The 25,258-nt window shown below is 39.7% G+C and overlaps 1 protein-coding gene across 1 annotated transcript in view; it reads right to left on the bottom strand.

Moving 5' to 3' along the window:
- Positions 1–25,258, bottom strand: part of Atf6 (activating transcription factor 6) — a 166,524-nt gene that overhangs the window by 113,488 nt on the left and 27,778 nt on the right. Inside the window, exon 8 of the mRNA XM_027418065.2 lies at positions 18,169–18,389. Within this exon, the coding sequence (XP_027273866.1) occupies positions 18,169–18,389 (221 nt within the window). The remainder of the gene's footprint in view (positions 1–18,168; positions 18,390–25,258) is intronic.

The following is a 25,258-nucleotide window of genomic DNA, read 5'->3' as shown; positions in this document are numbered from 1 at the left end:
GATAAGAACAACAACAGCAAACCTACAAAAACACAGGAAGAAGTAACCATTATCTTTTTATTCTATATATTTACTGCCTCTGGTACGGAGATATCCACCCCACCCGCACCAGTAGTGCTGCCCATGCCTGTTTGGGCGTGGTCACAGGTGACGACATGAGGGGGAGTGAGTTTAGGTCTGTGCTCTGGGAGGTGGCTCTCTCTTGCCTCCCTCAGGTCAGAGAGCAGCTTATGTAGATCCTTAAGAGCTGGAACCTGTGGCGGCCATCGGCTTCTTGTGTAAGTGACTTCTCCCAGAAATAAATTATATTTAAACCTATAACGTCTCCCTCTATTATGGTATCTCTTATTTTGCTCTCCTCTATTTTTCTCCGACTCAACCTTCCTGCTCCCTCATGTCTGAAAGACCCCTGCCCCTTAGCCCTTTCTTTCTCAAGTTTGTCTCCTCCTCCTCCTGTCAGCGGCTTCCCCGATCCCCACCCCCGGCGGCCTCCACTTCCCCCGCCACCCGCCGCACGCCCGAGAACAAGCACCAGGTGGGCCGGCACGAGGGCGAGCACCAGGTGGGCCGGCACGAGAACGAACACCAAGTGAGCCGGCCTGGAGCCCTGCCCCTGAGCCCCCGCCCGATGAGAAACACTCCGTCCCAAGGTCTCCGCCCCCAAGGTCAGCCATCTGGACGCGGAGGGGGGGGAATTGAGTCTGTTGTACCAGACACCAGACCTTGAGAATATGCTGATCTGGAATGGCTCTGTGTCTCATTTGAACCATCCAATAGAAATGATTCTGTATTTCGCCTCATTTGAAAGACTCTGTGTTTCACCTCATTTGAATAACTCTGTACTTCGCCTCATTTGAATAACCCTGTATAGCGCCTCATTTACATTGACCAATGGGAATAGCTCTGTACAATGCCTCATTAGGATTATCCAATAGAATCCCTGCTTCTAGCTTGTGCCTTTTTCCCTATATAAGGACCCCTTTCTCTTGGCTCGGGGCGCTTGGCCTCACAGAAGCTAAGTCGCCCGGGTACCCATATCTCCAATAAAGCCTCTTGCAGTTTGCATCCAAGTTCGTGGTCTCGCTGGTTCCTGGGTACGGGTCTCCTTCTACGAAAGTACCTCTTCGGGGGTCTTTCAATGTCCTCCTCACCCCTCCTCTTCTCCCCTTCTCATTCTCCTAGCTCCCTCTCCCCTCCCCCCATGCTCAGGAGATCTTGTCCTTTCCCCCTTCTCCAGGGGACCATGTATGTCTCTCTTAGGGTCCTCCTTGTTTCCTAGCTTCTCTGGCGGTGTGGACTGTAGGCTGGTAATCCTTTGCTCTATATCTAAAATCCATATATTAGTGAGTACATACCATGTTTGTCTTTTTGTGACTGGGTTACCTCACTCAGAATGCTTTCTTCTAGTTCCATCCATTTGCCTGCGACTTTCAATATTCCATTGTTTTTTGTTTTTCTGCTGAGTAGTACTCCATTGTGTAAATGTACCACATTTTCTCTAACCATTCTTCAGTTGAGGGGCATCTAGGCTGCTTCCAGTTTCTGGCTATTACAAATAATGCTGCTAGTTGAACAGATGTTCTTGTTGTACAAATGTGCTTCTTTTGTATATATGCCTAAGAGTGGAATTGCTGGATCTTGTGGTAGACTGATTCCAATTTTCCTGAGGGAACACCATACTGATTTCCAAAGTGGCTGTACTAGTTGGCACACCCACCAGCAGTGGAGGCGTGTTCCTCTTTCTCTACATCCTCTCCAGCATAAACTGTCATTGGTGTTTTTTATTTTGGCCATTCTGACAGGAGTAAGATGATATCTCAGAGATCCCTGATGGCTAAGGATGATGAACACTTTCTTAAGTGTCTTTCAGTCATTTTAGATTCCTCTATTGAGAATTGTCTATTTAGTTCTGTACCCCATTTTTTAACTGGATTGTCTGGTGTTTTGGAAACTAGCTTCTTGAGTTCTTTGTAAATTTTGGAGATCAGCCCTCTATCAGATATGACCTTGGTGAATATCTTTTCCCATTCTGTGGGCTGCTGTTTTGTCTTGCTGACTGTGCCCTTTGCCTTACAGAAGCCTCTCAGTTTCAGGAGGTCCCATTTATTAATTGCAGATCTCAGTGTCTGTGCTACTGGTGTAATGTTCAGGAAGTGGTTTCCTGTACCAATTCATTCAAGGGTATTTCCCACTTTGTCTTCTAATAGGTTCAGTGTAGCTGGATTTATGTTGAGGTCTTTGATTCATTTGGATTTAAGTTTTGTGCATGGCGATAGATATGGATCTATCTGCAGTCTTCTAAATGTCAGCATCCAGTTATGCCAGCACCATTTGTTGAAGATGCTTTCTTTAGTCCATTGTATAACTTTAGCTTCTTTGTCAAAAGTCAGGTGTTCGTAGGTGTGTGGGTTAATATCAGGGTTTTCAACTCGATTCCATTGGTTTACCTGTCTATTTTTGTGCCAATATCAAGCTGGTTTCAGGACTATAGCTCTATAATAGAGCTTGAAGTCAGGAATGGTGATGCCTCAGGAAGTTCCTTTATTGTACAGGGTTGTTTTGGCTATCCTGGGTCTTTTGTTTCTCCATATAAAGTTGAGAATTGTTCTTTCAAGGTTAGTGAAGAATTGTGTTGGGATTTTGATGGGGATTGCATTGAATCTGTAGATTGATTTTGGCAAGATTGCCATTTTTACTATGTTGATCCTACCTATCCAAGAACATGGGAGATCCTTCCATTTTCTGGTATCTTCTTCAATTTCTTTCTTTAAAGACTCAAAATTATTATGATACAGGTCATTCATTTTTTTTGGTTAGTGTTACTCTAAGGTATTTTATGTTGTTTGTGGCAATTGTAAAGGGTGATGTTTCTCTGATTTCTTTCTCCACGCCTTTATCATCTGTATATAGTAGGGCTGCTATTTTTTTTTAGTTAATCTTGTATCTTGCCACTTTGCTGTCTGGGGATCTACAAAGATAACACCAACTAACAATCTAAGCAACAGAGGAGAGGCTATCTTAAATGCCCTCCCCTGATAATGAGATTGATGACTAACTTATATGCCATCCTATAGCCTTCATCCAGCAGCTGGTGGAAGTAGAAGCAGACACCCACAGCTAAACACTGAACTGAAATGGAATCCAGTTGCAGAGAAGGAGGAGTGATGAGCAAAGGGGTTCAGACCAGGCTAGTGAAACCCACAGAAACCCCTGAACAAGGGGGAGCTCTTGGTCCCCAGACTGATAGTTGGGAAACCATCATGGAACTGATCCAGACCCCCTGAATGTGGGTGTCAGTGAGGAGACCTTGGAAATCTATGGGGCCTCTTGGGGTAGATCAGTACTTATCCCTACATAGGAATGGACTTTGGGAGCCCATTCCACATACAGTGATACTCCCTGAGCCTAGACAAATGGGGGTGGGCCTAGGCTCAGAAGACCCCCTATGGAAGGCCTCACCCTTCCTGGGGAGCAGAAAGGGTATATGGGATAGGTAGGGTTTTAGTTGGGGGGGGGGGCAGGGGAAGAGGGGAGGGAGAGGGAACTGGTATTGACATGTAAAACAATCTTGTTTCTAATTCAAATAAAAAAATGGAAAAAAATATATGTAATATATGAACCTAGTCCAGTGAATCCTTATCTGTGCCTCCACATCCTCTCTCAATCCTTCACTCACTAAAAGAGTATTGAGCATATGCTAATGACCAAGTTTATTTCTATGCAAATACTACTCTCTCTCTATTCCTATTGTCACTCTCCTGAACAGGCATCAGTGAATGCATCCACAGACTACTGCAACCGTCATGTGGATGGTCTTCTATCTCATCCTGCTACCAACTGTAAACACTCCTCACATATTTGTGTCTTACTAGCACTCCACTGCAAGAACAAGCTCGTCAGTCAATCATCCTAACTACCCATTTGCACTTTCACCTTCTTTGATGTGAGCACTCACTACCTAACCATGCCTTTCCTTAACTCCAATCTTCACTACTCCCTAATCTCCACAATATTTTCTCATTTTTATCCATACTGTTTATTCCCACTTCATGCCATCTCCTCCCCTAACCTATTTCTAAGGTCCTCACCTCTTCAGTTGTGCTCATCTAATTTTTCTGTTCTCTGAATACCTTATATTCTTATAATTTGGAAGATACACTAAAATACTCCAATGGCTTCAGTTGTTTCATCAATGATAACCATCTTTCTTTCACTTAGATTTTAGACCTTGAAACCATATCTGATACTATTTTTGTTTAATAACCAAAATATCTACCATTGTCACATTTAACCGTTTTTGTTACACTTTAAAAAAAAAATACAAATTCTAGTGTCACAACCTTAGTCTAATATCTTTGGGTATCTTTGTCAAAAAAGAATGCTTTTTTTCTTTTCACTTTTTTCCCCAAGAAGGCTGATCTTACATGCCCATCATCACACTCGTTCCCAGTTCTATATATGGCTACAATTGTTTGTGTTATTATTCCCAAGCACCATAATAACTGCCTGCAATACAATGACTATCAAAGTAATACCAAACACACATGGACTGGAGAGGAAGGGGAAGGGGGGAGGAAAGGAAGGGAGGGAGCAAACCCATGACAAACTGATTACTCATCAATTTCAAAACTTTCTCAGGACAACACCACTTTGTTCCACTGAACATTACTTTTAGTCAGTGTTACTGTTCCTGGGAAAGCCAGTGTCCATAATTAATACTTAATCCTAGAGTGCTAAAGTACAGGGAATACTGAGCAAACACATAAAAGAGATGGTTCCCAGATGGAAGAAATTATACTAAAAGTTAGATAAAAGGCAACTTTAAAGGCTAATTAATCTATGGAATTTAGGGAGGCTTACAGATGGTACACCATTTAATAAATTTCAAACAAGGATTAGGCATTTCTATAAACAAAAAAAGCACCTGCACATTATACACAGCATGAAGATTTCAAAGGCTGTCAACCCACATGCCTCAGACCAAAAAAAATGAAAACCACCTGCGGCCAAATAGTCTGTTTTTCTCATAGAAAAAGACCCATTGTAACAGTTTTGAAAATATTCAGCCTTCCCAATAAAAGCAGAGTAAAAACTGTATAAATAAATGAAATGCTCTGGAGCAAAAAAAAAGTACAGGGCTGCCAATCTAATTCTCAGCAAGCTGTCTTTAGCTATCTGAATATATAATATTGAATTATGCTTCTTAGACCAAAAGGGGCATATAAATGACTTTTAGACTAAGCACACACACACTGTTTGGTGTTCTTGAGGAGGTACTGCTTTCGTTTTGTTTAAATTCTGTTGGGTACACTGACTTTTTGTATATATGATGTATCAGAATCGTCCCCAGACAGGAAGAATGGCAGCATAATAGAATCTTTGTTGAAATTACTATCGTTTTCAAGATTCCTTTAAGGTAAGTAGAATCAAGCCAGGCATTATGACATATACCTTCAATCCCAGCACTTGAGAAGTAGAAGCAGGAGAATTGTTCTGAGTTCAGGGTCAGCCTGATCTACAGAGCAGGTTCCATGCCAGTCAGGGCCACACAATGAGACTCTCTCAAAAACAGTTAATAAACAAAATAAGCCTTATTCGAATCACTGCTAGAGAATAGACCAACCAAGGCATCCACTGAGGTCAGTGGACTTCAAACCTCCTGGAGCTTAATCAGTAGCTCCACTAGGCTTTCATGGACCACAGACCACATAAAGGGTCTGGCAGCACAAAATGGCCGATGTGCTATTTGGCTACTCTAATTATGTGTTGTCTAGAAACAGAAACTTATGAAACTGCCTATATCTGGAAGCTAGCTCACCACTGTCAGCCTCATGCACAAAAACAAAATTGAAAGCTTGGCCCACCCCCATCTAGACACATCAAATGGTTAAACGGACCAAAATGGGCCAGCGGCTAGCCCACTCCTGCTTCTGATCGTTCTGCCTTCAGAGAGCTCTCCCACCAAGCACCATACCTTGGAAAAAGAATAAAGAACTAAGGAAAACATCCACAGCTGCAAAGGATTCACCCATTAGTGCCACTACACTAGGAAGTGCGTTGTTTTCCTTATAAAACAAACACTGATTTGCATATAAGAGAGACTTATGTAAAAGCAAAACTTTCACAAGTGGCTAAGCTCCTTTTGAGGCTTGAGTCAGTTTAAAAGGCAAAGCTTCAAAACTGCCCACATTTTCTTTTTAAATTTTAAAAGCGTTACCAACTGACAAACAAACAAAAAAACCCTTTACAAACAAAATGATGTTTAGAGCCTGAGTCTAAGATGCTGCTAAAAAAATGAGCTGCAGACATTATAAACTAAAGCAGGGACGATGTGGGGTGCTTCCTTGCTTGAAAACACATTCCATCATCTCAGGCAAGCTCAGTTCCGAGCAAGAATAGCATGTGGTCAGAGGACACCTCTGTGGAGTGGGTTCTCTCCTCTATTCTTCATGGGTTCTGGGGATCAGACTCAGGACTCCAGTCACCAAGCTTGTGCAAGTGCTCTACCCACTGAGCTAACTCACTGGTCCAGACTGGCTTTGGGAATTAGATTGATGATTCTACAGCTCTGTAAATAAATGTGAACTACTACTAATGTATACTTCAAAACAACAACAACAAAAAAATAAGAGCAGAGTCCCAAGGTAGGATGCATAAGGCTCTGGGTTGAATCTCTAATACAGAGGGGGGAAAGTCTTATTGTATATGCATTATGTCAATGGCGTTGTTTAAAAAATAACACAGGAACTCATTAATCAAACAAACACATCAACAAGGGACTACAGAGAATTGTGTGAGGAAATCCTGGCACTCAGGAGATGGAGACAGGATTCAGGAATTCAAAGCCAACCTTGGCTATAGAGTAAGTTCTCAGCCAGCCTGGGCCATGTAGCCCAAAAAAAGAAGAGCAGAAGAAGGAGGAGGAGGAGGAGGAGGAGGAGGAGGAGGAGGAGGAGGAGGAGGAGGAGGAGGAAGAAGAAGAAGAGAGTAGAGAATGAAGAGGAGGAAGAGGAGGAGGAAGGAAAGGAAGAAGGAAGGAAGGAAGGAAGGAAGGAAGGAAGGAAGGAAGGAAGGAAAAGAAAGAAATTATGCAAAGAATAAATTATGCAAAGATATATTAACACAGAGGTAAAGAGAATTAAAAGCAATCCATTGGAATACCATTTGGTAAACTCTATCAAAACTGAGACAGTACCTATCTTCTAACCCTCCAATCCCAACTTCAGGAATTCTTCAGATATACTTGCATAGAAACAAAATAATGTATCAAAATAGTCAAAGGAAGACTGTCCACAAAGAAAAGACTACAAAATGTGAATTATGGAACCTCTATGAAATAGACTACCATTCAGCTTTTCTTAAAGTGCATTTCTTTATTTTTAAGACGTACTTATTTTTATTTCCTGTGTGGCTGTTTTGCCTCCATGATTATTTGTGCACTGTGTGCATGCAGTGCCCATGAAAGCCAGAAGAAGGCATTGACCCCCTGAAACTAGAGTTACAGGCAGCTATGAACCAACAGGTTGGCAATGAGAATCAAATCAAGGTCTTCTGGAACAACAGCCAGCGCTCTTAACCACTGAGCCCTCCCCATCCCCTAACCTTCAGCTTTAAGTACTTATGTGGGAAAATCTCCAAGATATATTAAGGAAGATATATTAAGGACATATGTGTGTAAACTACTATTTCCTTGGAAGGGGTCAGACAGCAAAAGCTGTGTGTCTGCACTGCATTAAAGAACCACCTCAGGACAGATGGACACAGAACTAGGGAAGGTTGCTACTTTTGAGCAGGGAGCTGATTGGCAAAGCACTGTCTTCGTAGAGTAAGCCCCAAGATAAGACTGTAAGAATCAGAGAAAAGAAGGGAAGTATCCCATTATTTAGGATGTAAGCCAGCATCCTTTAAAATAATTACTTACTAGCTTTACCTAGGCGGCAAACTGAAGGACATAAAGTTAGCCAGGCTTGGTGGTGCACTCCTTTAGTTCCTGCACTAGGGAAACAGAAGCAGGCAGATTTGTGAGTTCAAGGCCAAACTGGTCTACATAGCAAGTTCCAGGCCAGCTGGGGACACACAATGAGACCCTGTCTCCAAAAGACAAGACTAGACTACTAAAGTGACACAACATGAATCCATCACAAAACAGTACGTGGATATGTTGGGGGGGGGGCGACTGTGTGTAGCCCTTCCCAAGTCCACTGCAAACATAAATTAATTTCCAGACTCTTTACTATAGATAAATTTTTAGAAATCCCCAAACTCCATTTAACAGAAACTGTAAATACTTTAACAAGACATAATTCTCTTTTATTTGCAGTAACCAGTAGTAGCAAAGCCAAAAACTAGTCAGCACAAAGTGACTTTTTCCTTCTAAAATCTGGATAGCTTCTGAGAGCATCAAATCTTTCCTACTGAAATCGTTCTGACAGATTCCTCGACTTTGAAGCCTAAAGAAATTCCATGATCTTGGTGCTCTTTCTGCTAAAAGCATTTAGTCACTAAAAACTGTCTACTTGATCTTTGTCTTCTTCCATCTAAGACAGCCATGGGATCAAAGGAGATCAAGTCACATTTAGTCCTAAAAGAGGACGTGTCTAGAGTTTGCTATTTTTTTCTGAAAAACAACATAGGTAGAGTGCCTGTTAGTTTACACTATAAGCATATTCTTTTGAAAGACAGGCTGCTAAGGGGTCTCTCGTGAGTTTTATTCCTTTATGTCTTACTGGACATGTTAAGTATGCAAAGTTATAACCACCTGGGGGGAGGGCAGTATCAAGGCCATTTCTTGGGGTTGGTTCCCAACAAGCAACTTTGGAGGAAGAGGTAAGGAGTCCCTCTGGGAAAAGAGAAGGGTTGCTTCCTCCTAGCTGTAAAATTGGAAGAGTCCCCAACTTCACATTTGTCCACTGGATGAAAAGAACAGTGTGTTCAAGAGCATCCACTAGGATCATACCACATCACTTCCATGCTAACAATCCAACACCCAAAATCTCTAACTCTTTAACACCATTTCTAGAAAAAAGAAATGCAAAATCCAGTTTGGAATGCCAGGAGAATGCCCTTCTCAGCATTCCTAATTCCTGTGGTATGTGGGAAGGAACCCTTCCCCACCCTCAGACCCTTTTTTTCCATGATGGCTCTGTAGGGATGTCATGTGAGAGGTGATACATTAAAGGGTTTAAGAGATAGTCCATAGAGTGGATGGGTAGGCAGAAAAAAAAATGGCTGGGGTCTCCTAGCAATAGAGTTAATACTTCTCAATCAACCTAGCCTTAGGTTTTTTCCAGTTCTGTACTAATTCATGATCATTTTCTTTCCATTGTGTCAGCCTACCAATTTCATTAAAAGTAGGTCATTACCTCTTCCTTAGCCCACTATAGAATACATAGGATATAATTTCATCACATTTTTCATGATCCTTTATCCCAATAACTCAAATAATATAAATTTAATTTTTTATTTTAGTTTATTTTTATATATTTGAATTACAAACAAGATTGAATTACATGACAATCCCAGTTCCCTTCTCCCTCCCTTCCTCCTCTGCCACTGCCCCAACTAAAATCCTACCTATCATATGTTCTTTCTTCTAATCTACACCTGACTCAAAATTTCTGCTTCCTCATGACCTCTGCATCCTTCCTTTTCTTCCCTTCTCACTCTCTTCCTCCCCCCTCTTCCCATGTTCTCAATTTGCTCAGGGGATGGTGACCCTTTCCCCTTCTCCAGGGAACAAAGTTTGTCTCTTTTAGGGTCTTGTTTAGTAGTTTCTCTGGCAGTGTGGATTGTAGGATGGCAATCCCTTACTCTATGTCGAAAATCCACATTTGAGTGAGTACATATCATGTTTGTCTTTTTGTGATTGGGTTACCTCACTCAGAATGGTTTCTTTGAGTTCCATCCATTTTCCTGAAAATTTCAAGATTCCATTGTTTTTTTTCTGCTGAGTAGTACTCCATTGTATAAATGTACCACATTTTCTCCATCCATTCTTTGGTTGAGGGGCATCTAGGCTGCTTCCAGTTCCTGGCTATTACAAATAATGCTGCTATGAACATGGTTGAACAGATGTCCTTGTTGTATGAATGTGCTTCTTTTGGGTATATGCCTAGGAGTGGAATTGCTGGATCTTGTGGTAGACTGATTCCCATTTTCTTGTGGAGTCACCATACTGATTTCCAAAGTGGCTGTACAAGTTGGCACTCCCACCAGCAATGGAGGAGTGTTCCTCTTTCTCCACATCCTCTCCAGCATAAACTGATGTTGGTGTTTTTATTTTAGCCATTCTGACAGGAGTAAGATGGTATATCAGAGTTGTTTTGATTTGCATTTCCCTGATGGCTAAGGATGTTGAACACTTTCTTATGTGTCTTTCGGCCATTTTAGATTCCTCTATTGAGAATTGTCTATTTAGTTCTGTACCCCATTTTTTAATTGGATTGTTTCGTGTTTTGGAGACTAGCTTCTTGAGTTTTTATATATTTTGGAGATCAGCCCTCTGTCAGATGTGGGGTTGGTGAATATCTTTTCCCAGTCTGTGGGCTGTCGTTTTGTCTTGTTGACTGTGTCCTTTGCCTTACGGAAGCTTCTCAGTTTCAGGAGGTCCCATTTATTAATTGTTGATCTCAGTATCTGTGCTACTGGTGTTATGTTCAGGAAGCGGTCTCCTGTACCAATTAATTCAAGGGTATTTCCCACTTTATCTTCTTATAGGTTCAGTGTGGCTGGTTTTATGTTGAGGTATTTGATCCATTTTGACTTAAGTTTTGTGCAGGGCGAAGGCTTGGGTCTATCTGTAGTCTTCTACATGTTTGCATCCAGTTATGCCAGCGCCATTTGTTGAAGATGTTCTCTTTGTTCCAGCATATATATTTGGATTGTTTGTCAAAAATCAGGTGTTCGTAGGTGTGTGGGTTAATATCTGGGTTTTCAACTCGATTCCATTGGTTTACCTGTCTATTTTTGTGCCAACACCAAGCTGGTTTCAGGACTATAGCTCTATAATAGAGCTTGAAGTCAGGGATGGTGATGCCTCCAGAAGTTCCTCTATTGTACAGGGTTGTTTTGGCTATCCTGGGATCTTTTGTTTCTCCATATAAAGTTGAGAATTGTTCTTTCAAGGTTAGTGAAGAATTGTGTTGGGATTTTGATGGGGATTACATTGAATCTGTAGATTGCTTTTGGCAAGATTGCCATTTTTACTATGTTGATCCTGCCTATCCAAGATCATGGGAGATCTTTCCATTTTATGGTATCTTCTTTAATTTCTTTCTTGAAATACTCAAAATTCTTACGGTACAGGTCTTTCACTTCTTTGGTTAGTGTTACTCCAAGGTATTTTATGTTATTTGTGGCAATTGTAAAGGGTGATGCTTCTCTGATTTCTTTCTCCACCAATATATCATCTGTATATAGTAGGGCTACAGATTTTTTTGAGTTAATTTTGTATCCTGCCACTTTGCTGAAGGTGTTTATCAGCTGTAGGAGTTCCCTGGTTTGAGTTTTTCGGGTCACTTATGTAGACTGTCATATCCTCTGCCAATAGTGAGAGTTTGACTTCTTCCTTTCCGATTTGTATTCCCTTGATCTCCTTTTGTTGTCTTATTGCTCTAGCTAAAACTTCAAGGACAATATTGAAGAGATATGGAGAGAGTGGACAGTCTTGTCTTGTTCCTGATTTTAGAGGAATTGCATTTAGTTTCTCTCCATTTAATTTGATGTTGGCTGTCAGCTTGCTGTATATTGCTTTTATTATGTTGAGGTGTGTTCCTGTTATCCCTGATTTCTCCAGGACCTTTATCATGAAGGGGTGATGGATTTTGTCAAAGGCTTTTTCGGCATCTAATGAGATGATCATGTGATATTTTTTCCTCAGTCTGTTTATATGGTGGATTACATTGATGGATTTTCTTATGTTGAACCATCCTTGCATCCCTGGGATGAAGCCTACTTGATCGGGATGGATGATTTCTTTGATGTGTTCTTGGATTCGATTTGCCAATATTTTATTGAGAATTTTGCATCAATGTTCATGAGGGATATTGGTCTGTAGTTCTCTTTCTTAGTTGTGACTTTGTGTGGCTTGGGTATCAAGGTTATTGTAGCCTCATAAAAAAGTTTGGTAATGACCCTTCTACTTCTATTGTGTGGAATACTTTGAGGAGAATTGATATTAGCTGTACTTTGACTTTCTGGTAGAATTCTGCACTGAAGCCATCTTGGCCCTGGGCTTTTTTTGGTTGGGAGACTTCTAATGACTGCTTCAATTTCATTAGAGGTTATAGGTCTATTTAAGTTGCTTATCTGTTCTTGTTTTAATTTTGGTAAGTGAAATCTGTCCAGAAAATTGTCCATTTCCTTTAGATTTTCAAATTTTGAGGAATACAAGTTTTCAAAGTATGACCTGATGATTCTCTAGATTTCCTCTGTGTCTGTTGTTATGTCCCCCTTTTCATTCCTGATTTTATTAATTTGCATGTTCACTCTTTGTTGTTTGGTAAGTTTGGATAAAGGTTTGTCTATCTTGTTGATTTTCTCGAAGAACCAACTTTTTGTTATATTGATTCTTTGTATTGTTCTCCTAGTTTCCATTTTATTGATTTCAGCCCTCAATTTGATTATTTCCTGGCGTCTGCTCCTCCGGGATGTATTGGCTTCTTTGTTTTCTAAAGCTTTCAGTTGTGCTGTTATTTCTCTAGTGTGATTATTCTCCTGTTTCTTCATGTGGGCATTTAGTGCTATGAACTTTCCTCTTAGCACTGCTTTCAAAGTATCCCATAGGTTTGGATATGTTGTGTCCACATTCTCATTGAATTCTAGGAAATCTTTAATTTCTTTTTTTATTTCTTCCTGGACCCATGAATTGTGCAATTGGGTGTTACTTAATTTCCATGAGTTTGTAGGTTTTCTGTAGTTCACGTTGTTGTTGAATTCTAATTTTAAAGCATGGTGGTCTGATAAGACACAGGGGGTTATTTCAATTTTTTTGTACCTGTTGAGGTTTGCTATATTGCCAAGTATGTGGTCGATTTTAATTTTAAAATCTTAAATCAGGGTGGTTATGGTTCATAAACTGTTGAGATGGTGATGAAAAGAGACGGAAATAATAAGTATAACACAGACTTAAAGAGAATGTTTTCAAGCTCATAATGACACCTGGCAATGTTCAACTGCCCTTCAAAGAAAGATAAGCATGCTCTCTATCAAGCCAATTTTATAATTCCATGATTGCATTTATTAACAGACTACATAGAGAATGTCTACACTAAAATGAAATGTCTATTTTTTCCATCAGGATCAAAGCCAAAACCAAATTATACTTCTTGAAAATGTAGGCAAGTTTTCCAAGAGTTAAACATAACAGATTTACCAGCAAAAGGCAGGAAGACTGAAATTATAATTTGAACCAGGCAAACTGTTTCATAACAGAAAATGTGGTACTTAATGGTGTCTGCAGAATATGGTATGCTAGAAACGCTACTTATGGCAGTAGCAGGCCCCTAGAGAAAGAAGCTTGCCAAACAAAAGAATTCAAAACAGGTAGGGGGAAAGCAGCCATGTCAGCATTACAAAGCCACAAAAGATTGATACAATTTTTTTCTGAATTACAACTTCTTCACCATTTGGTCTAAAAGCACAAAAATTACGTAATATAAAAAACTGGAAGGAGGTACATGTTGAATCAAGGCTGTATCTACACTAGTTAAAATTTAATGAGACGTTTTAAAATGCATGTTACTAACACAGTGGCTGTTCCAGCGGATCACAGTCTTACCTACAGCTCCTTCTAGAACAGGTTTACTTTGGGTTCCTTAGATGGGTTAGCCAGTTGGTAGGACAAGACTAATGCTTTTCTACTTTACATAAATATGAAAACTCAAACTGAAAAGTCCTGACTCAGTTCCTGTGCCATAGTTTAGGTGAGAACGCCCCCCACCCCCAGGTCCATATATTTGAATGCTTAGTCACCAGGGAGTAGCACTGTTTGAGAAGGATTAGGAGGAGATGTGTCCTTCTTGCAGAAAGTGTGTCACTGGGAGTGCGCTTCAGGGTTTCAGAAGCCCCTGCTAGACCCGATCCCTCTCTCCCTTTGGATCAGGGTGTAGCTCCTAGCTACTTCTTCAGAACCATACCTGCATGCTACCAAGCTCCCCATCATGATGATAATAACTAAACCTCTGAAACTGGAAGCAAGCCCCCAGTTAAATGCTTTCTCTTATAAGAGCTGCCTTGGTCATGGTATCTCTTCACAGCAATAGAACAGTGGCTAAGACATCCTGATATGGTAACTAGGTGAAAAGAGCACAAGAAACCTGAATGCAGGTTAACTAGAATATCATTAATCTTTCTTTTATAATTCTATGAGTTCTAAATTCTGATAGCTATAAATACTGAAAGCAATAAATACTACTAACAATAAAAGATAACACTCATCAGTACAATACATTCCTCCAGTTCCTCAGTGTTAACTGAGACTTTGTCAGCAAGTTACTCAACACTTTCCAGAGTATTCTACAAAAGCTGGACATGTGATGTTCTTCCACATCAAACAACTAATGAAAGATGCCTGGCTAACAGGCCAACATGTAATTAACTCAATATATTTGGACATCACAAATGGGTCAGTGAATCCATGATGATTGTCAACATTCACATGCCTGTTAATCACATACAGTCTAAAAAGATAGCAATGGCCTCCAGTTTCTAAACACTGGCTGTATACAAAAGCTTGGGATTAGAAGCGGCTTTTCCATCACTTACCTGCACCTGTTGCAGATAACCCACTGGAGTAACTCAGAATAATTCTGTTGTCCACATGACATCCTACCTTACCTAAAGGATGGTTCCTATGTCTACTTTCAGTCTTCTCTTTTAGTGTACTGAGTGCAGGTTGACTTTTATAATTCTATCAGTTCTAAATTCTGTAGTGACAAGCCTTAAACACTCTTCTAAGACATGGTTTCTTGGGGGAGGGCAGAGGCAGAGGCAGAGCAGGTAGAGTAGGTACTAAGGAGTGGACCAAGGGCCCTTTGCAAGCAAAGCAAACACTGTGCCACAGTCATATCTCCAGCTCTCAGTTTTGAGACACCTTTCCCATCTTTTGTTCCTCTGGAATTCATAACACTTGGGATGTTATAATTGTAAAAGATATTATCAAAATTATGTTACTATTTTAATAATCATGTCATACTATTGCTCAATTGCTCTAAGGTAAATATCAAATGTTTTCTAGTGTTAGTTTCATTTCGGAATATGACACAAGAAAATGTCAAACTCCTAATTTCAAAAGTATTCTAAGGAAATTTCAAGGGATCTTTGAACTTTTGAAAAACGTCCTCATTGACTCTGGAGAAGCAAAGCCCATATCTGAAAGCCTGGGACAAGGAACCCCTGTTAAAGGAGTAAGCCCCATTTCCCAGAGTCAGGTTTTAGGTCTAAGATGACTTAACCCCTATGTGCCCTCCCTGTTCACCACCCTTCCTTTCTTAGACCCTAAACCCAAGCCCTCTGTACATAGCAGCCACCCACACCCCTTCCTTACCTACTTTGAGGACTCCAGAAAGCCAGTCAGGAAGTTAAAGCCCTACTTTACAAGGGAGCAGATCCCAAAGCCCTTGTCCCTGCCAACCACATAGTCACACACCCCACCCCTTCAGCTCTGGCCAAGATGGTTCTTCCACATCTCCTAAGGAACCTTTCCAGGAGGGGTGGAATTGAAAAGTTTTGTTGTAAAAATCAGCTGCTGCCCCTGCCCCATGTGGCAAGACTGGCCTGACATAAATTTAACCACATCCAAGGCTGGAGACCCTAAGCAATTTGGGGGATACTCAGACATGCCCTGGGGAGTCACATCTTATATATAACCCTGCTCTTGTTAGTCTTAATGATAATAAAATATATACATGTCTAAGGAAAAAAAAGAAAAAGTCTATCATTTTAAACCTATTTGATCTTCTTGAAAAGCATACTGTTTCCTTACATTTTAAATGAAAAAAAAAAATCTGTGATTTTTTTGCTACTGTCATTCTTTTTCTTATTGTGGGAAGTTCCCCATGTACTAAAAGAAAAGAAAATCAGCTTCCATAGCTATCTTTCCAATATTGTTCCTATATTCTGTGGTCACCAAGTACCTTTTTACTTTACTCAGGGTCTGGTCATTTATTTGTTACTCTTAAAGACTAATTTTTGACTGGACTCAGACTTAGAAGTAAACTTTCTCAGTAAGAAGTGCCTATGTCTCTTGGCAATCTGTTCCTGGTGCTTTCCTTTGGCTTCCTGAATTCTTTTGGGCAAAAGTTTCACACTGTCTGCAGCCTCCTCCTTGTTTTCCTGCATTATTTCTTTAGAGCAACACATTAGTGTTTGTGTTGTAAGACACTGAATCTTGGGTGCTTTGGTCCTGGCATTCTTATCTTCCTTGTTTAAGGGCTTTCCGACAACGTATTGACAGACATCATCTTCTTTAGAGAGATTAAAATTTTACAGATCCTGCTAACTCTTTTGGACCCCAACCACCAAAGCACAGTTCTATATGTCAGTCCAGGACATACAGAACATCCTTCTCTTCTTTTTTACAGTAATCAAGTTGAGAACACTCAGATTCGAATCCACAGTGCAACTGTGAACAGACCTGCACTTCCTCTCTCCAGTTCTTCTTGGTCTGTGACAAGATGCCCCTTACTCAACAGCAATGCACTCTGCTGTGTCAAACATCCACACATCACCCAGAACATCAGCAGCTACTTCTGTGCCGTGCACTCCTCATGGGAAAGTGCTAAGTTTGTGTTTCCCCTCTTCTTCAATGAGTTTCTGACAGCTGGTAGCTGGGAAGGACATATTCAGCTTTACCTTGACACAGCCAACCACAAAGCAGATTCCTGAAAAGGAGTCTCTCTCTCTCTCTCTCTCTCTCTCTCTCTCTCTCTCTCTCTCTCTCTCTCTCTCTCTCTTCAAATTTTTCTGTTCCATATCTTGATATGCACTTTTCTCCATATCGGTATAAGCCAAAGGACTCTTATTCTAAACCACTGATACTCTACTCCCTAGCTATATTTTGCTACAAATATTCACAATATTGTCAGCTGAGATTACACCTATTCTTACACAACAGAAAAGTACATTCACAGATAAATGATCAGTCACTGCCATGCTGCTTAAATAAATTCTAGTAGACAGAGCAGAAAGCAGTCTGAGACTGGCATGATAGCACATGCCTTTAATCTCAGCACTCAGGAAGGAGGTAGAGGCACATGGCTCTCTGTAGGTTCAAGGCCAGGCTAGTCTACATACTGAGTTCCAGGACAGCCAGAGATATATAGACCCCCCCCCCAAAAAAAAAAAACCTTTGATAATTAATTCCTTTGAATACACAGCAAGAGATATTTTTAGTGATACTGAAAGAGAGCAAGAGTTAGCTGGCAGGTGCTATAACTAGCTTTAGGGAGTGGCATCATAGAAAAGTATCATTTATAAGAAGTTCCTACAATATCAGAAACTTTTAAGGTTTACAAAGATAGTGAAGTTCCAAATAACCACAAAGAGACAGAATTCTTAAGAGTCATTAAGTGCTAAAAAAAAAAAAAAAAACGCTTCAGAAAATCAAGAGAAGGTTGGACAAGATGGCTCTTTTCCTTGGTTAAGGTCTTTCACACTAAGCCTAGAAACCTGGGTTCAATTCCTGGACTCTCACGGTAGAAGAGGAAACTTACTCCTGCCAAGCTAGTCTCTGACTTTCACATACATGCCAACACACACACACACACACACACACACACACACACACACACACACACACACAAAATAAATAAATGTAAAAACAAGTCAAGAAAGAGCTAAATATAAAACCTGCCTAAAAAGAAGCCTACAGACTCTCATCTGAGGAATTGTTAAAAATAGTTTCAACCAGGAGTTATGAAAGAATCCATAAAACATTAGAGGATGATTTGGTTGGGACTTGAGGACCAGGATGAAAAGGTCCTAAAGACAAAGACTACAGAGGTATGCATACTTCACTCTTCATCAAAATCTTTCCCACCAAACACCAAATGTGCAATTTTGGCACACTGTTTTCTTTCATTCAATTAAACAAACTTCAGAAAGACAAACAACAAAAGTGAAGGGAATTGTCTGTCTGTCTTTAGAATCAGGCATTTATAAAGTACTTACATCAGAACCCACACTTCTTGTGGTGCTTTGTAGGACAGGTTTAGTCATGGAAAGTTTGCCATTCACTGGACTATTCACCACAGGGGCTGGCACCACATTGACCACATGGTTAGGTAGCTGTGTGGCTCCTCCAGCGACAGCAAGAACTGGTTGAGCAGAAGGCAGCACCCCAGGGGCCTGAAGTTGAACCACAGCAGGCTGAGAGAGCAGAACAGTCTGACCTGGGTTAAGGGAAAGAAGGGAAATCAAGTTGTGCACAGCTACTGCATCGGGGAGTAGTCTAACAGACAGACAGATGAACCCTGAAGAACTTCACACCATTAAGTAAGTGTTACCAACAGCAACACACAGTAAGGGGAACTCTGATGTTGTCTTTGTAACAGGACCAACTAAGTTCATTCCCTTTGGGTTATCATTAATAAACTATTTTCAAGTCAGATATAGTGGTACATACGTAGATGAGAGGTTGAGGCAGAGGAACCACTCAGCCTGAAACCTGTGGATAGTTTGCACAGCACAGCAAGACTCAATTGAAAAAAAGTAAAAATGGCCAGGAGAGGTGGCTGAGGAGTTGAGAGCGCTCACTGTTCTTCAAAAGAGCCCAAATTTGATTGCCAGTGTACACAATGAGTAGCTTACAACTTCAACTTACAACTCCAACTCCAGGAGTTTTGACACCATTTTCTGGCCTCTTCAAGTACACACACACACACACACACACACACACACACACACACTTTAAATTAAAAAACTTCTTAGCTGGGCAGTGGTGGGGCACACATTTAATCCCAGCACTTAAGAGGCAGAAGCAGGTGGATCTCTGTGAGTTCGAGGCTAGCCTGGTCTCCAGAGTGAGTTCCAGGACAGGCTCCAAAGCTACAAAGAAACCCTGTCTTAAAAAAAAAAAAAAAAAAAAAAAAAAAAAAGAACATTTTTAAATCCAGCCTTGATGATGCAGGCCTGTAATTATAGTCACTATGCAGACTAAAGTAGGAGACTCAGAAGTACATTCAGACCCTCATCTCACAGAATAAATAAAGAGGACTGGGAATGTCGCTCAAGAGTAGAGGGCTTGCCTAGCATGCACAAGGCCCTAGGTTTAATTCCCAATACTGGGGAGAGGAGGAAAAACAATACTCACTAGAGACATGAACAAACCAGGTAGTAGTTCATTTTTATCTTTTTCAATATTCACAACAACACATAACAAATTCATTGTCATATCTATATTTTCCAGTATTAACCTCTGAAGTTTATTGGTTCTATATGCATTTTTCTTATTTTAAAAAATAAATCCTTTAAAATTTACAAATATATACACAAATATGTAGGAAAGAGTCAAGTGACTACAAATGCCAAGAAAATAGAAAACAGAGATGAAATTTTAGTTAACAGCACATTGACTGTCTGTCTATAAATAACATCAACGTTTCTGATCCCTGCCAAAACAATGACCCTCAAATCTTTTCCTAGTCTTTGCAGTTGTCATCCTCTTAAACCTGCACCCACTGAGGAGAACTCATCCCACTACCCTCAGGAAAGCATGTATAACTCATAACACTAATCTATGAAAACTGTACCTGCCTGTTTCCTTCCCTTTACAATTTTATAAGGTATTGAAAGGCTTGCCTAATATCCAGGTAGTTTGGATTTATCTAGCTAAGTAAAGGTACTATTATAACCAGAAACTGTAATTCAATATAAATTTATAATTTTTCTTCAGGAAAAGATAAGACGTTTTATGTTCAGGCAGTTTAAGATGACTTATAAAGCTTAGCTTCATATTTCAAAGGGTTGAGGAAAACTGAAAATCAAAATACTTTCAGAATACCTGTTTGTTGAGAACATCTGTCTTGGCTAAAAAAAGATCACATTTATGAAATAAAATTCTTTGTTTCAGTGACCTCAAAAAGCAGACCAGAGGTAGAATTAAAATGTTACCATTTTTTCCCAATTCAGTTATTAGAACTTATAAGTAGTAAGTTTGTAAGAAAACTTAAAATTAATTTCATAAATTTGACATACATATAATTTACTGGGGAATGACACTGCCAAATATATTTATCTTCTCGTTCTCCCCTAAACTGAATTCTGTTATAAAATAAATTCACATAAGTGGAGAAATAGGTTAAGGGCAGTTATAAAAGTATATGCTTAAGCCAGAAATACAAATAAAAGTAATAAATAAATAACAGAAGAACAAAGAGTGGGTTTTAACAACACTGAATAAGACAGTAACTCATTCTGGCATTAAAAAGATATACTTACTATAATATAAAACTGAAGCCAAGGATTTCTAACTAAATATACTTACTTCTCGGGACACTAGAATTTGAAGCCAGGGTCTTGCACAAGCCCAGGCAGGCATTCTACCACTAAACCTTGGAGTTTTTGCAACAGGATCTTACTATGTAGCTCAAAGCTGGCCTGCAACCTGCCATGTAGCCCCAGCTTAACCTCACTTCACAATCCTCTAGCTTCAACCTCCCAAGTGTTGGAATTACAGGTCCACACCACCATGTCCAAAAGTAATCTTTAACAACAAAGACACAGTTCAGCCATACAAGATGATCATGGTGTCTGTCAGTTCCCATGGATTATGAAAATGCATAATGAATTTGTATTAGGCATAACAGTATATGCTATAAATCCAAGCACTTGGGAGACAGAGACAGGAGGATTTTGATTCAAGGCCAGTTTTGGACTATGTATTTTTTTCTTTTTCCCTATTAAAATTTTTCATTTACATTACATGCCAACCAAGTTTCCCCTCCCTCCTCTCTTCTGTTCCCTCCCCACCTCCTGTCTATCCCCACCATTCACTCCTCCTCCATTCAGAAATGGGCAGGCCTCTCATGGGAGTCATCAAAGCATAGCATATCACATTGAGGCATGTCCAAGCCCCTCCCTCTGCATCAAGGCTGGGCAAGGCATCCCTACATGGAGAATAGGTTCCAAAAAGCCAGCTCATGCATCAGGGACTGGCCTATGTATTAAGACACCATCTCCAATACTTGGAAAAGGAACAACATTCTCAAAAACAATGTTCCATACCTTCTAAATTAAAATTATGATTAGAGCACCACCCCCACCCCCCACCTCCGCTGCTAAGAATTGTGCAAAACTTTGAGTCTAGTCCAAAGAACAGGGGAGATAATAAACACATAGAATTACTTCAAAGAAAGGGTCAGATCTGTAGACCCAGGACAGATTTAAAGCACTGGTAAATAACACTTGTGAATGGCTGTTAATACTCCTTAAAACTAATTGTAAAAAATAATCCAAAACTTAGTCTGACGGTACAGGCCTGTAATCCCAGTTTACTAAGAAGGCCGGGGAGGAGGGAATCACAACTAGGGCTTCTTCAAGGCCAACTAGGGCTACAGAGGAAATTCAAGGCTAGCCTAAGCAACTTAATAAGACTCGGTCTCAAAACAGAAAGTTAAAAGAAGGCTGGGGAATGTATAAATTTCAGTAGTAGAGCACTTGCCAAGTATGAACAGGGCCCTAGGTTCAGTCCCCATAACTGAAAAAAACAAAAGAGGAAGGAGGGAGGGAGGGAGGAGGGAGGGAGGGAGGGAGGGAGGGAGGAAGGGAGGAAGGGAAGAAGGGAGGAAGGGAGGAAGGGAGGAAGGAAGGATAATCCAATCTCATAGTCCACTGTCCACTGTCCCTATTTCCCAGCCAAGAGAATTACATCTTAGGGAGATAGAGAATTACCAAGGCAGTCTGTACACCAAACATGGTTCATATCCTACCAGGCCACTGCTGTCTCCCTTATTCCAGCTGCATTTTAAGCTCTTACACCCTAAAGTTCCCAACTGTCTTCATTTTATCTAAATCAAGAATCCTCTAAATATTTTAGGCATGTTCAAAACTATTGAAATACTAAATTTCTATTACAGTATGTTCAAAAGCAAAAGACTCCCATAATTACTTGCTAAGTGCTGACCAGGTCACAGACGACAATGCAAAGGACTGTTTGAGGTCTTCAGCAGTTAGCAGGGGAACATAGTGACTACTGTTCCTGGTGTGGAAACACACATAACAGAACACACCAAAGGGTTGTTTATCCATTTTGGCATACTCAAAATCCTCTTTAGCATTACTTGCAAATCCCCTTAATGGAAGACAGCTGGATTCAATGCTAAATGCATCTATATGTGACATCTTATTTTAATAGTCAGTTCTTTCTTTTTAACTTTCTTCAAAAATTTCAAACTACATATCAAACATTTATGAATTACCTACTTTGTTTTAAATAACATACTTGTGTCAACTTGGTCAAGTATTTCTTTGCACCAAGTTTTCTCATCTATAAAATGAAAATATTGATACTTATCCTGAGAGATATGTAACTATTAAATAAGATAATGCATTGAAGCACTTAGAAGAATTTCTGGCACATAATAACAGTTTAGCATACATTCTTTATTGATACTTTTTCTGTTTAATAGTAGCTTCCATGTATTATCAACTCATTAGTTCTGGTATTTGTTATGTAACTATTTATACAAATTTAAATCTCAAATTACAGGTAGAATTCTGAGAAAAAAAAACTGATTCCATTTCATCATTTTTTAGAAGGAATATCATAATTAACATAATTTAGAAGGAATATCATAATCAAGATTTGGCCAGCCAGACAACCTGGCTTCACTCTGGCATCCCTGCTTACTAGATGTCACTCTGTGAGTATACCCTAATTTCAGTGATTTGTAGTGTCATCAAAAAACATCTAAGACAGAACAGAGAGTCACCCAAGAGAGTTTCCTCTCTGTCCTTCCTGACTGTGTCCCTCCCACACACACTCCCACCATCAATTCTCAACCCTTACAATGCTAGGCTTTGTAACAGCTCTACTTCCCATGCTGGTTCTGCATTTTCAGATATTCTAGGCTTTAACCATCTTTCGACTGCACTAGTTATAACATTCTTACAGGGCACAGAAGACTTAGAAGCAAAAATATGTAGAAAAATAATTCAGGTTGGCAGAATACAATAGACAATGCCAGGTTATTTAGACTAGCTCAAAGTTCTATAGAAAATAATGCTGTTATACTATAAAGTTAGAAAACTAAATTGAAACCAAATTGTAAAGCACTTTAATCCCACATTAGAGAATTTGAAGTTAAACCTATAAATATTACATATTTGTCATTTTTCCTTTTTTTCCATGTGGTACATACATGTATGTTTTCATGTTTGTACACATGTGTGTTGAGGCCTGAGGCTGATGTCAGAAGTCTTCTTCAGTGGCTCTCCACCTTACTTTTTAAGAGGTCTCTCCCTGAAACTGGAGCTTATCAGTTGCACAGGCTGCTCAGTGACCTCTAAGGGATGTGCCTATCTCCATACAGGCAGTAAGAGTACCTGCTTTTTATGTGGGTGCTAAGCATCTGAACTCAGGTCCCCATGCGTATGTGGCAAGCATTTTATTGACTGAGCAATCACTCCAGCCCTTTCTTCCTCTCATTCCACTCTCAAATTAAACTAATAATAATAATGTATGAAAGACAAACATTTAATCTGCATGTTATAATACTAATACCAAAATCCACAGATTATAAAAACAATTTATATGAGCACATGCTCATCAAAATATAGACTTTAGATCATGTGAAATCATTGAAGTTCAGGATGCTTGATTTTAATCTTTGGAACTGATAAAATGCTTAGGAACGAATAATCTGTCTTTTGTTAAGAGTAAAAATCTCAACCAGTGGTAGTGGCACATACCTTTAATCATGGCTCTTTGGAGGCAGAGTCAGGGAGATCTCTGTGTTTGAGGCCAGCCTGGTCTACAGAGGGAGTTCAAGGACAGCCAGGGCTACAAAGAGAAACCCTGTCTCAAAAAAGCAAACAAACAAAAGGAGATCTCCTACCACTCAAACACAGCAATTTAAAGCAAACTCTTGAGGCTATTCCCTCCTTCACACACCACCATGTTAATGTCATGTGTTTTAATAGCTGTGGGAACTATAATGAAATTCTTTGTGAACTTAAATTCTTAGCCTTTAAAAAGACAAAAATCATTTTGAGGTCCTGGTAAGTTTTAAGTACTATACCAAAACTCCATATATGAATATACACTAAATCTTGTGCCTTATTTTAAGGAGTTTATGAAACCTTAACATCCATATACAAATCACAAGATCACCTATCCCATAGATTTGCTAATTTTCCTATTAAAAAAAAATAGGAGTATTGATCCTAAATGGAGGAAGGCATTTTGAACTATTTTGTCTATTAGTTTTGTTCTTTTATTGGGAATTATTTTTGTTTAGTTCTTTTTATTAATGTCCTATTGCCCATGGTCATTTCATAGACAAGGTTAATACACAAGATCAAATTTATGAAGCCTCCCCCATTGAAATCATGCTTCAGAGAAATGAGCTAATCACTCATAAATGCAAATACAGCCATAAAAATAAAAGTAACACTGATGTTTACTTACATATGCCCTATTAACTCCTAGTGCTAACTGGTACCAATAAATTCAATCCTGGGAAGTGAATACTGCATAAATTTTCTCATAGCCATGTGTACAGAGATCAATGTCAGTACAATGATGACTAAGCTGCCTAAGAGAGGTCCCATACCTCAATATTACCAAACCCTCAAACCTGCACTTCTTTAGATAGACTTCTTGTAGACTCACAGTACATGAGGCCATCTGGTGGGGAAAATACAGAAAAACACCCATTCTGAGCTCATTGGCAGTGGTCAGGCCTTCTAAAAACCTACTTCAATGCCTTGCAGACCAAACCACAGTCTCCTCAGAAATTAAGAGTCAGATTTATTGCTCAACACATACTTGACCTGAAATGGTTCTTATTATTTTAAACCCTAACCACCCCTTAAAGACAAAACAATATAAAAAGATCATAGCCACAGTAATCTCAGAATAAAATGGCAATACAAAAGGTCTCCCCAATTTTCTTCATTGTAAGTGGTTTCAAAATATCAAAAGCCTCAGTCAAGTGTGGTGCACACCTTTAGTCCCAGCACTCAGGAAGCAAAAGCAGGTAGAGCTGTTGATTTGAGGCCAGACTGGTCTACTTATAGAGTCCTAGGCCAGTTAAGTATA

The sequence above is a fragment of the Cricetulus griseus genome, chromosome 5 (assembly GCF_003668045.3).
Source record: "Cricetulus griseus strain 17A/GY chromosome 5, alternate assembly CriGri-PICRH-1.0, whole genome shotgun sequence".
Classification (NCBI taxonomy): Eukaryota; Metazoa; Chordata; class Mammalia; order Rodentia; family Cricetidae; genus Cricetulus; species Cricetulus griseus.
The sequence above is the reverse complement of the archived record's forward strand: the minus strand, read 5'-3'. Positions and strand labels throughout refer to the sequence as shown.